At 40.0% G+C, this 12500-nt stretch overlaps 2 protein-coding genes across 2 annotated transcripts in view; both read left to right on the top strand.

The window, feature by feature from the left end:
• The first annotated feature begins 887 nt into the window (after positions 1-887).
• Positions 888-12500, top strand: part of TMEM26 (transmembrane protein 26) — a 47850-nt gene continuing 36237 nt past the window's right edge. The window contains exon 1 of the mRNA XM_010376259.2: positions 888-1313. Coding sequence (XP_010374561.2) covers positions 1123-1313 — 191 coding nt within the window. The 5' untranslated portion in view covers positions 888-1122. The remainder of the gene's footprint in view (positions 1314-12500) is intronic.
• LOC104672458 (peptidyl-prolyl cis-trans isomerase NIMA-interacting 4-like) lies at positions 7152-7595 on the top strand. Its single transcript, XM_030941355.1, is given in 2 exon segments — positions 7152-7278; positions 7281-7595. Coding segments are annotated over 2 exon segments (393 nt in total). The 5' UTR covers positions 7152-7169; the 3' UTR covers positions 7565-7595.

Below are 12500 nucleotides of genomic sequence, written 5' to 3'. Positions count from 1 at the left end.
ACAAGTGATACAAGTTTCTTTTTAAAATATATTTATTTGAGTAAAAATGTGAGGACATTTAAAGAAAAGTGTTAAGTCAATAGTAGTACACCAAACAAGGAAACAAAACGACGAAGGTGTTTTGGGAAACCCTGACTTCATTCCTTGTGTTGGATGCTGGAAGGAGGAGAGTTTAATTCATGGTCGTTGATCTCAAGAGCACAGGTCGTTGAACTTGGGAGTGCATGCATTTTACCTTCTAATCGCATTCCTGGCTTTATTTATCATCCGTCGTCTCCTCCTCCACTTTCCCCTCTGCTGTCTTATCTTGCTACTCCTATATTTTTTTCAGGAAAAACAAAACAAAACAGAAAACAAAACAAAACAGGGATGTGGTGTGGTGGGGGATGGCACAATAAGGAATCTTCAAGGAGTAAAAGTGACCAGGGCTACCCACTGGCCCAGGGAGGTGTGCTAAGCTCGTAGAAAGCCCGGAGGGTCTGACTGCCTCTGATCCTAGGAAGTTTTAATTCTTCAAGCTGGGCAGTAGCCGGGTTTCTAAAACTGCTTGGATTCTTTGGCCCTCCTGCGTCCCGGCTTCGGGTCACCATGACAGCGTGAAACGTGGGAGTGAATTAAGTAAGGAGGAAAAGTAAGGAGGAGCTGCCAGAGATGCGCTCCTCCTCCGCCTTTCTGGCTCTGCTGCACCTTGACCTTCAGTCCTCCTCCCTTCTCTTTCCGCCCCCTCGTGATGGGGAAGTTCTTGGGGACCTCACGGAGGCCCGGGGGTGGGGATAGAGGACAGGGATGGAGACTGGCCCCGAGATTGGGAGGGGGGTGGGCAGCGCTGGAGAATAACGCCCAGGAGCCAGGGCAGCGCAGCTACACACTCCCTGGAAATCCCAGCCGTCTGGAAAAGCTGGGTTTGGATTCGCCCCTCTTTGAAGAGTTCTCAGGAAGTTTGGGGGAGGGGCGAGCTGCGCACCAGCTCTACCGGCGTCGGGCGCTGAGGGTGAGAAGGGACCACAAGCAGCAGCAGGTCTCAGTGCTTGTCATATTCCTGCCCACGGGTGGGCGCCGGGCGCGCCCGGCAGGGTCCTGGGGGCGCAGGCAAGGGGCCGTAGGCAGAGTGCGCGGGCCAGCATGGAGGGACTGGTCTTCCTCAACGCCCTGGCCACTCGGCTGCTGTTCGTGCTGCACTCGCTGGTAGGGGTCTGGCGAGTGACCGAGGTGAAGAAGGAGTCGTGGTACTGGCTGCTCGCGCTGCTCAACCTCTTGCTCTTCCTGGAGACTGCGCTCACCCTCAGGTTCAAGCGCGGCAGAGGCTACAAATGGTGAGAGTGCCCCGGGAAAGCGAGGGCTCACGGGGTCCTAGGGTATTGTCCCCCACCGCGCTCGCGGGCAGCCCTAGAGTCCATCTTCCCGCAACCCGCAGATTCTACTAGAATTTGGACCCCATTTGTCCTCGCTGGGAGCTTGGAAGGCACGAGATGCTTGCGCATCTCTTGGGCACGCCAGGGCTACCCTAGGGTCTCAGTGCAACACTGGGAAGGCTCGATCCGTGAGCCTAGGCAAGAGTCACCCAGTCTCAGGTTTGGAAACTTGGAAGATCAGTAAAGAGAGGAAGCGCTGCTCTGTTTTGCTGAATGTGCCCCCCAAATAGGGGAGTAATGGGACAAGGAGGTTGCCATGTAGTGTGCCTTCTGAAACTGGGGTGTGTGAGTGTGCGCGGGTTACTCTGCGTGCGTGCACGTGTGGGAATGTCCTTCGCTGGGCATCAGCTACCTTCGCAAGAGCTGAGCACACGGGCCACCCTCCTAAGACGAGAAGACCCTCGCTGCGCATCTGGGGTTTCATCCAGCTTCCCTTCCCTCCAGCCGCAGGCGTTGCGCGCTCTCTGGCACAGCGCCAGCTTCAGGTGTCTGGGTTTGGTGGCTTTGGGGCTTGGCTAACGGCCTGCCTATCTTGCCAGGAACGGGTTGTAACGCTGGTGAAGGGACCAGCAGGTAGTAGTTCAGTCTTAACCTCTGTGTGCGAGAACTACACGCCACGTGTGGTGCTCATTTCCTCCCCGAAAGGCTTGAATGGCAATCAAATAATTGAGAAAAATATTCTCTTGCCATTGACAAAGAGCCTCTCCTAACCCCCAGAGGAATCCATCTGGAAGTTCATCCAGAACTTCTGCAAGTTAGGCCTCTTTCTGTATTAATTCTTAAAATGGGATGTGTTTTCATATATATCAATACATTAAAAATACCTCATGCTATGAGAAAGGAGAAAATGGTATTAGGCAATTTGCAAATTACATACACAATGGCATTATAGTCATTGTATTCAAAAAATGAAACCACCCCTCTACAGTTTTACATATTAAACTACAAAACGCTTTGTATTTCCTGACAGTTCATAGAAGAAAACATGTTGCCTCTGAAGATGATGTGAATCTTGCTTACATTTTCTACTGTTGAAACATTTCTAGAATTATCAATGCTCAAATTATTCAAGAACAATTCTAATTTAATACAACCAGGATGGGAATGTGACTACCCTTGCCTCCACTTCCCCACCCCCATGAAGAATTTATTAAGCATGAGACATTTGAGGTACTTTCCAGGTGTGCCTTTTGGAAATCTCAAAGAAAAATGGTGTTAGCTTCCCAAATAAGCCTCAGGGTTAAAGAAACAAAAGGGGAGAAAAGTGTTTGTTCACTCAGCAGGTCATATAACATTGATTTAACTTTGACTGAGTAGGTTTAACAAACCAGAGTGGAAATATCTTTGGTCACAGAAAGATGAAGTCGGAGGCTGAAAACCGGTTCCATGGAAAATAGTCCTGCCACCAACCACCAGAGATTCTAGGAGACCTTCAACCTCAGAAGAGGGGCTTGCTCTCTCCCTCCAAGAGTAGACCAGAGGCCTTCACTCGCATTAAGTCAAACACTCCTATTGTGTATAAATACGATATAAATGGAACTTTACCTTCGTGTCTACGTCTTTGTTTACTGCTGATTGGGACTGACATGTAACTTACAACTGAGAGAGGAAAAATGGTTGGGATGAAAATGAGTGATGGTCAGTAAGTCAAGTAATGCAGGGAACTGGGGATATACTAGTGTTTAGTATATCACCTCAAAATCAAACAGATAATGGGATAAAATCTGGGTTTTCCTACTTGCTGTCAGACCTTGAGCAGGCTACTTAGTGTCTCAGCCTCAATTTCTTACCTGTGAATATTTACCTCATGGGCAATTAGAGAATTATATGAAATAATATATGTTGATTGGTGATGAATAAAAAAGCAATGATCTTTTCTAGATCCAAAGATTTTTCTTTATTTTCTTCTTATTAAAAATACTCTTTTTTTTATTTTTTTATTTTTATTTTTTGAGACGGAGTCTCGCTGTGTCGCCCAGGCTGGAGTGCAGTGGCGCGATCTTGGCTCACCGCAAGCTCCGCCTCCTGGGTTCCCGCCATTCTCCCGCCTCAGCCTCCGAGTAGCTGGGACTACAGGAGCCCGCCACCGCGCCCGGCTAGTTTTTTGTATTTTTAGTAGAGACGGGGTTTCACCTTGTATCAGCTAGACACATTTTAGGTCTGCACATGTCAGACAAATTTACTTGAGCGACTAGCCAATACACCATTGGTTCCAGGCAAAAATGTTGAAAAAAAAAAAACCTCTCACCTTTATTTCAGAAGAACAGACCCATTATATATACTGTGCATTATAACACTAATTCAAGGAAAATCTTGCTGGCATAGTATCTACACTCATATTTGAAAATAAGCAAAGAAAAAAGTTGATTGATTTGACTTAGCATAAAATTTCAGCAACAAATGAGTCTTAGTAAATGGTCTAAAAAGGAATATGATTAGTAGTGCTTTATTCTGTTGATGTTACCAAATACAACTGAGTATACAAATACGTTCATTCTTGTGGTGGACAAAGCCCACACACTATTCTGTCATAAATGTGAGAGAAAAAAAATCAGAACATGGGCTGCTAAAACATGTAGGAAATTATCCTTAAAGCAATATGGTAACAATGAAAAAGGGCTAGATTTGGGGAACATTCCCTTTCTAGGTGAAGTATTCTGAGTAAAGCAAGGTATAAATTTTTGGTTTTGAGTGTTAAGAAAAAATTTCCATTAGAAGATCAAGGCTGATGGAATTAAATAGAGATGAAGCAAACATTATGACAACATCTATACCTCTATATAGAAAATATGAATATGCATTAATCTATATAGATATATAGATAAACCTTTGTTCCATTGCTCTTATAGTCTTATATTTTGGAATCTACCCTATAGAATCAAAGGTACCCATATGTGAAGAGATGAGCAAAAATATTAATATCCATCTTGTTTGTGGAAAGTAAAACTGAAAGCATACTGATTATCCATCAAAGGAATAGTTACGAATTGTGAAATATTCATACTATAGGCTATTTTACTGACATTAAAAATAATGAGCTAGATGTTAACCACTAAACTCGAGGAATGTCCATGATATATTATCAAGACACTGAAGTTATAGAGTTGTGTATATTGTGGTTACATTTTTTAAAAATGTAAAAGAATTGCCCTTTGTATCAATTGAAAGCATTGTTTCTACAAGTTGAAGTGAGGAGTGAAGGAGAAGGAGGAGGAGAAAGAGAAGGGGTAAAGGAAAAAAATAACCTTCCAGATTGAAAATAAATAAAGAGGAATATATTAGAATAGACTGAGTGATTGAATAAACCTGAATGATGGACTAATATATATATATATATATATATATATATATATATATATATATATATATGGTGGAAAAGTTCTTTTCTTTGAAAATCACATGCATGAACCTCCTTTGGACTACTCTGGGCTACTTTGAATATAGTCCTTTTAATTTAAATTTACACTTGGACCCAAATGAGTCCAATCTATAGAAATCGTGGAACAATAAATAGAGCTATAGAGGAAAATGTGAACTAAATATTTTGAAACATAGCAAACATATGACACTTATCCAGAGAATGTTTCTTTAGCTGTCCTTTGGAAAGGAAACATGGAACTGGAATTGCTGAGTTCAGCTGTCCAGGGACAAGCAACATTACATCAACACTACTAACTCGCCAGTTGGAGAGGTTTAATTTGTTGGAATACTATAGAATAGAGAAGGTGAGCCAACAACACGTCCCCCATTAAGCTAAAAAAATGTGTACTCCTGGAGTTTGCTTTTTTTTTCACCTAATATTTATCTGTTTCACCTGCGTATTTAATTACATTTCTGTAAGATGAAAATGAATATCACTTGGCTTAAGCTTTTCTTGATTTGATTTTCTATTGTCTGGGCAACAATCCAATCGATCTGTGAATTACCATTTAGGTAAAGTCAAAGAAAAGGCAACATTTCAGCTGCTTTCCAGCCAATAAAATATTCCTCAGGGATAGAAAAAAATTACTAAGACTGTGACAAGTTTGAAGCCTGTTCACTCGAAAGCAGGCATTATCTGAGAATAAGTAGAAAGCTAAGTTGAACTTACTAGCAAAAGCATACAATTTTAAGCACTGGAGCTTTCTTCCCCAGATAAATCCAAGGAAAATATCATTTGTGAGTTAATAAATAATAACTCACCTATTTGGTCACGTTGCTTTGTTATCTCTCATTTCCTTTTACTTTATTAGGTTCAATCAGACAAGTATTTTTGAATTGCTTAATGAGCAAGCATGATATGGTACTATGCTAAACACTGAGTGACCAGACCAAAAAAAAAAAAAAAAAAAAAAAAAAAACAAACAGAAAACAGACACGGTTGACATTTAAAAGGTAGCATTTTGATAAAGTGCTCAAACGTGCTGCAATCAGAATGAATATGAATATTTAGCATTTCCTATGTTCCAGAACCTTCCAAGTGTTCCACACAGATGATCCCATTTCATCCTTTCAATGTCTAGTTTATTTTGTTTCTCTGTTTTCTCCCATTTTTAGATGAGGAAACTGAGGCACAGAGTTATTAAGTCATCTCTTTTGGGACCAGTTAGTTGTCGGTTGAGAGAGAAGAGTGAAAACTCCAGGTTCCCAGTCTTGCTCACTCCAGCATTTCAAAGGAGAAAGGATGTGCTGCCGAATACTGGGTCGGGAACAGGAAACTTGACAGCATTTGCGCTGTCGCAGGAAGAATGGGTGAGAGCTGCATCTGGAGAGAGGTGTGCGAAGGCCATGTAGAGACAGAACCTCCTGGGTAGGCAGGTGAATTAGGCAACCTTGAGCAGGTTTCTCTAGAGAGGGCACAGAGTGTTTACACTCTTCTTTCAACAACAATGTATGGAACATCTACTACATTGTGTAAGGCATTATTCAAGTACTGACAATATGGAAGTGAATAAACAGGCAAAATTTTGCCCTCGCAAACCTCACGTTTTAGTCATGGGGCTCAGAAAATAAAGATGTAAGTAATTAATAAACAGATGAATGAATAGGTAACAGAAAATTGAACAAATGAGTGATCAGAACTCTGAAGGCCCCAGTGGTTTGGGTGACAGAGTGAGGGGGGTGTGCAGGGGAAGGTGCCACTGGATGGTCAGAGAGTCCTAACTGGGGATGTGACCTTTGAGCTTAGGCCTTTGAGGAGAGAGGGCGCCAGCCAGGCATGAGGAGGATAAGAAAAAGGGACAATCTTCATGAGCCTTCAAATATTTCTGACATACCCTCAAATAACCGATTAATACTGTTTTTCTATTCTTCCCTTTTTCTTATTATTCCAGTGTCCTTAGACTCCATGTTAAAAACTCTTCTGAATTTCTTTAACTTTACAATACCTCATGTTAAACACTGTGTATTAGAAATTGTCTAGATGGCTCACAGCTGAAAACAGAAAAGACAAGTTAGGAAACAGAAAGGATTCTATCCTAAATTGATCTCAAATTCAAACCAATTTTGTAAAAAATTCACTGAAATCTGTTAGGATCATTCAATTGCATTTGAAAAGTTCAGCAGTGAAATTGAAAACCTAGACTCAACAGATGCATACTGTGTGAAATTTGGTCTTGATTTATAAGTTTTGAGCAATGTGGAAGAACTTTGTATGATGTAATTCTGTAGTATGTGATACTATGTAATTTCCTCCATAAAAAATGTTTATGAAAATGCCAGAGAGAAGGTTTGGAAATAAAATTCTTCCTTCCGAGAGTTCAACAACAAGCTTCCAAGATGCCGCCCAAAGGAAAAAGTGGTTCTGGAAAAGCGGGGAAAGGGGGAGCAGCCTCTGGGAGTGACAGTGCTGACAAGAAGGCTCAAGGTCCCAAAGGTGGTGGCAATGCAGTAAGGTCAGACACATTCTATGTGAAAAACATGGCAAAATCATGGAAGCCATGGAAAAGTTAAAGTCTGGGATGAGATTCAATGAAGTGGCCTCACAGTATAGTGAAGATAAAGCCAGGCAAGGGGGCGACTTGGGTTGGATGACCAGAGGGTCCATGGTGGGACCATTTCAAGAAGCAGCATTTGCCTTGCCTGTAAGTGGGATGGATAAGCCTGTGTTTACAGACCCACCAGTTAAGACAAAATTTGGATATCATATTATTATGGTTGAAGGAAGAAAATAAAATCATATGAAAGACTGAAAAAAAAAAAAAATTCTTCCTTCCCCACTCCCCACTGCAATCTTTTTGGACCCCAGAGAGGATGAGATAGAGGGATTTGAAAGGAGACCCTGTGACTTCCATATGGCCAACTTGGGCACTGGAAATTCTCCCAGAAGATAAACAATTTCTCTCCCTCTTCACACTTCATGTCCAACTTTCCTGAAATCTCTTTTTAGCTTTTTAGTGTATCTGAGGTTTTATACTACAGGCATACCTCATTTTACTGTGCTTTGCATATAGTGCTTTTTTCTTTTTTAAGGTTTGTTGTAGCCTTGATGGGAGCAAGTCTTGACACTGTTTTTCCGACATGTGTGTTCACTCTGTGTCTCTGTGTCAGCATTTTCTTTTTAGGAATAAAACATTTTTATTTATTTATTTATTTATTTTTTGAGATGCAGTCTCACTCTGTCGCCAGGCTGGAGTGCAGTGGCATGCTCTCGGCTCACTGCAACCTCCTCCTCCCGGGTTCAAGCCATTCTCCTGTCTCAGCCTCCCGAGTAGCTGGGACTACAGGTGCGCACCACCACGCCTGGTTAATTTTTTGTATTTTAGTAGAGACGGGTTTCACCATGTTGGCCAGGATGGTCTCGATCTCCTGAACTCGTGATCAGCCCACCTCGGCCTCCCAGAGTGCTGGGATTACAGGCAGGAGCCACCACACCGGGCTGGTATGTACATTTTTTAAGACATGATACTGTTGCACACTTAATAGACTAGAGTATAGTGTAAATATAATTTTTATATGGACTGGGAAACCAAAAATTTTGTGTGATCTGCTTTATTGAGATATCTGAAACCAAAGTATGCATTTGTTATTTTCCTGTATGTTTTTGGGAATGTGTGTTTTATATCCTGAGTCTTGAACTCACTGCAGAAGGATAACTTAAATGTGCATCATTTTGGGAGGCACACACTGAATGTTATTAGCAAATGACTTCGCTTTTAGTAATCCAAGTCATGGTTTAGGAAGAAGAGTCTTCTTCAAAAATTAGTACGGTGCTTTACTCCCAAGAAGTCATATTTCCTTCTTTTGCCTCACAGAGGACTTCAGACCAATGTAATAATTATGTCTGCAAGTAGAATGGGAGCTCCAAGAAATGGAACCACTGAATGATGGCCATGCTTTCTTTATGATCATGTTCAACTGAGACACTTAGAACTGAAAATTAAGGTTACTGATATTTTTTTTTCACTTCTTGTACTTGACTGGAAGAAAAACAAAGTACAAATTAGCATGGGCAGCTCCTATAAGTCAGTATAAATATATTCCTACTTTTAAATTTCATGCATTTCTTCTCATGGCAGTGACATTATGCATACAGCATCAGGACAAATCTGAATAGCTTAACTTTTTTCCAACAGTGGAAAATTCACATTTACGTCAAGGTTTATTCTCCCTTTGTGTATATTCCCCACTACTCTGGAAGTTCCTATAAAGTCTTGGTACTAGGACAATTAGGCCTTCAGTATATAAAATGTTTTGCTAAAAATAACAGTTTCTTTCCCTTTTTTTAAAAAAATAAATTTTTAATGTAGGCACTTAATGAAATGTACTTTTTTGGAAAGTCATATTGAAATCATATTAAGAATATAAGGCTTGTTAATGTAACATGCCAGGGTGAACGCTAATTTTCTTACTTTTCTCTGAATATAAACCTATTACCTATAGTTATTTAAGGAGATGGGTTACATTTTATCTTTGTTTTGTCTGACTTACCTCAAAGAGGTAGATAATGTACAACTGACTTAATGTTATCCGCTTATTAGAATAAAAATCAATCATCCTTAAGCACATAAAGAGGTCCTCTAACATCAGTGCTGCTGTAGCCCTGGATGAGGGAGTGGAGCTGTTCCTATAGTGTTCCTTTGCTTTCTTATTTCCCAGATTGAGCTTCCTGTCCCATACATATTTTAATCTACCTGAAATAGCCTCAAAATAAATTGGCTGGTGCCATTCTCAAACAGTCTTCTAATACTAGTGGTGATGATGGTGATGAAGGTGATGATGGTGATGATGATAATGGAGGTAGTACCACTTATCAAATATTGGGTACTGACAATGCTACAGCCTGCTTTCTTTCCCTTGTCTCATATAATCCTTACAATGACTCCATAAATTAGTTGCCATCTTAATTACCATTTTAGGGTGAGTACACTAATGCACACCAACACTAAATCATTTATCCAAGGTCACAACTGATAATAATAGATAATGAAAACAACTCCTAGCATCTGGTGAACACTCACATTTATTGAGCCAGGCACTGGCATTGCACGCATCAACTCATTCAATCCTCACAATAGCCCTGGTAGTGTCTTTATGCCCCTGTTTGCAAATGGGGAAGCTACAGCTTCGAGGTCTGGAGAAGGATTCTTCTTCCCAGGATTGAAAGCTTGGTAATCCTGTGTTAAGCCTTCCCCTTACTCCATCAACCTATTTGTTATTTTTTGTATTCAGTAACTACATTACTACATAATTTTTAGGGTCAAGGATTGTCTGTAGTAGAGAAAGGGTCAAAGTTTTGTTGGTGGTGTTTTTTTTTCTGTTTTTGTTTTGTTTTGTTTTGTTTTAATTATGTAGGTAAAACTCAAGTGACCAGCTAAAGGAAGACTGCGATGATTTTGCTTAGAACACAATGTAGGGAAGTCCACACTACATACAAGAGTGTCTGCCTCAGATGTACTCTTGCACAAGCAGATATTCTTGTAAAACCAAAACAGGATGTAAAAGGAAGAAAAGGGGGAAAATTCTAGACTATTTTAACTTTTGTCCTAAAAAGCCAATCTCTTCTACAGAACAGAAATAAGTACTACTGTCTTCACTTAGAATGAAATAAACTAAAGCCTTACACAAATAACAATTATAATGCATTTTATTTTCTCAGAGAGCATTAAAGTTCCTGTAGTTGGCAGCAATGTAAGTTCATTTGTTTATTAAATAAGCATTTATTGTACCAGATGCTGTGACGGTGGTTATATAAAAAATAGAAAATATATATAGTTATATGAAAACAATATAAAATGACATTTAGAGAACCAAATAATTTTTCACAAATTAAGTCCGAGAGTGTGGAAAGCCTGCAGAATCAGGATACAATCAGTAAGGTAGGCTTGTTGACAAGGAACATTTCAGAGGTAAATGATTTCTGAGGTACTAGTGGTTATGAGTGCAGAAAAGAAAGATGTGCTTTTCAGGCTGAAAGAATATCATGATGTTGATAGTTAGGATTTCAATTGGAACAATTCATTTAGGAGGATGCCATGATTTGCTTTTTTTCTAAAATATTTTATGAGAAAGATAGTATGTAGATCCTCAAATGAATTCATATTTTGTCGCTATAACTAGTTTAGTAATAGTGAAACATATTGCTGGAGTTTGTGAACAACTTCAGTTGTAATAAAGCTTGTGCTTGCTTTAGGCCTACTCTTGGAAAATTTTAGATTGAGTGAGGTATATGGGGTACTAATTTTGCTATCAGTTTATATTATTATTTGGGAATATGACTTTATTTTTTTAAATTGCAACAACAAACAATGAAAATTATAATTAAGAGTCACATTCAGCAGTATCTTCTCTTTACAAAACCTAAATGTAGACAATCTTCAAGGGCTTTGGAAATACAAAGAAAGATTTCATTGTAATGGATTTTCTCAACCCATTTGAAATTCCTCCTTGTCTCTTCTGTCATTATTTGTCTGGTGTCCTTAAGATCACTGAATAAACAAACCTATCAACTGATCTTGGCACTTTTTTCTTTTTTTTTTGAGACGGAGTCTTGCTCTGTCTCCCAGGCTGGAGTGCAGTAGCATGATCTCGGCTAACTGCAAGTTCTGCCTCCCGGGTTCACGCCATTCTCCTGCCTCAGCCTCCCAAGTAGCTGGGACTACAGGTGCCTGCCACCACACCTGGCTAATTTTTTTTTTTTTTGTATTTTTAGTAGAGATGGTGTTTCACCATGTTAGCCAGGATGTTCTCGATCTCCTGGACCCTGTGATCCACCCGCCTCGGCCTCCCAAAGTGCTGTGATTACAGGCGTGACACACCGTGCCCGGCCTGATCTTGGCACCTTTTAAAACATTCTCATTTATATTCAGTTTTCCATTTTGGGGGGAATTCTCATTAGCTCTTGGCCATTTAGTTGTGGCTTACTTGCCAGGGGACAGGCACTTGCAAAGGTCTTTGGGAAGGGAGGTGGTGATGAGGGACATTCTAGTCAAGAAGATTAATGGGTAGTGGCTGGGGTCACACTGGTGACTTCCCAGGCATTCAGAGGCTTTGTGTTCTGCAAAAGCACTGGGTTCACTTTGAGGAATTGAAGAGAGGTAGAGGAAATACTGAGGTTGTTATATTGGTCATCATATTCCCCTTACACACTAACAGAAAGCCCTTGCCAAGCAGCCTTGATGGAAATCGTACATGTTAAGGCCCACTTAGACAAATGAGTCTACATGTAAGAAGGACAGACAACCTTTGCATTGTTAGACAGGTTTAGGGACTTACAAAAGAATATCATGACCTAGTTTTCTTATTTCCATGAAAATAAATTTTTATAAATTGCTCCAGAAATTTTACTGAGAACATGCAAAATCTCACTTAACATGAGATTTTGAAACTTGGGTCTAGTATTCTTACAATTTCACTCTGTTTTTACAGAGGAGAAAATACTGAGAAATGAAATACAAATAAAATCTGGGTTCAATTAAAGTACATTTTGAATATTATTTTTGCTTCACTTAAATACTATCCATTTTCAGATATATACGTATGATCAGAAGACAGACAAAAACTAAACAGGGTAGTGATATGGCTGATTTTTCTTCTATAGGCTTATTTATGTTGTTTGTTTATAAAAATGAGTGGATGTTATTTTTTCAATAAGAAAACATTAACAATTGT

Source organism: Rhinopithecus roxellana, chromosome 11 (genome assembly GCF_007565055.1).
Source record: "Rhinopithecus roxellana isolate Shanxi Qingling chromosome 11, ASM756505v1, whole genome shotgun sequence".
Taxonomy (NCBI): Eukaryota; Metazoa; Chordata; class Mammalia; order Primates; family Cercopithecidae; genus Rhinopithecus; species Rhinopithecus roxellana.
The sequence above is the reverse complement of the archived record's forward strand: the minus strand, read 5'-3'. Positions and strand labels throughout refer to the sequence as shown.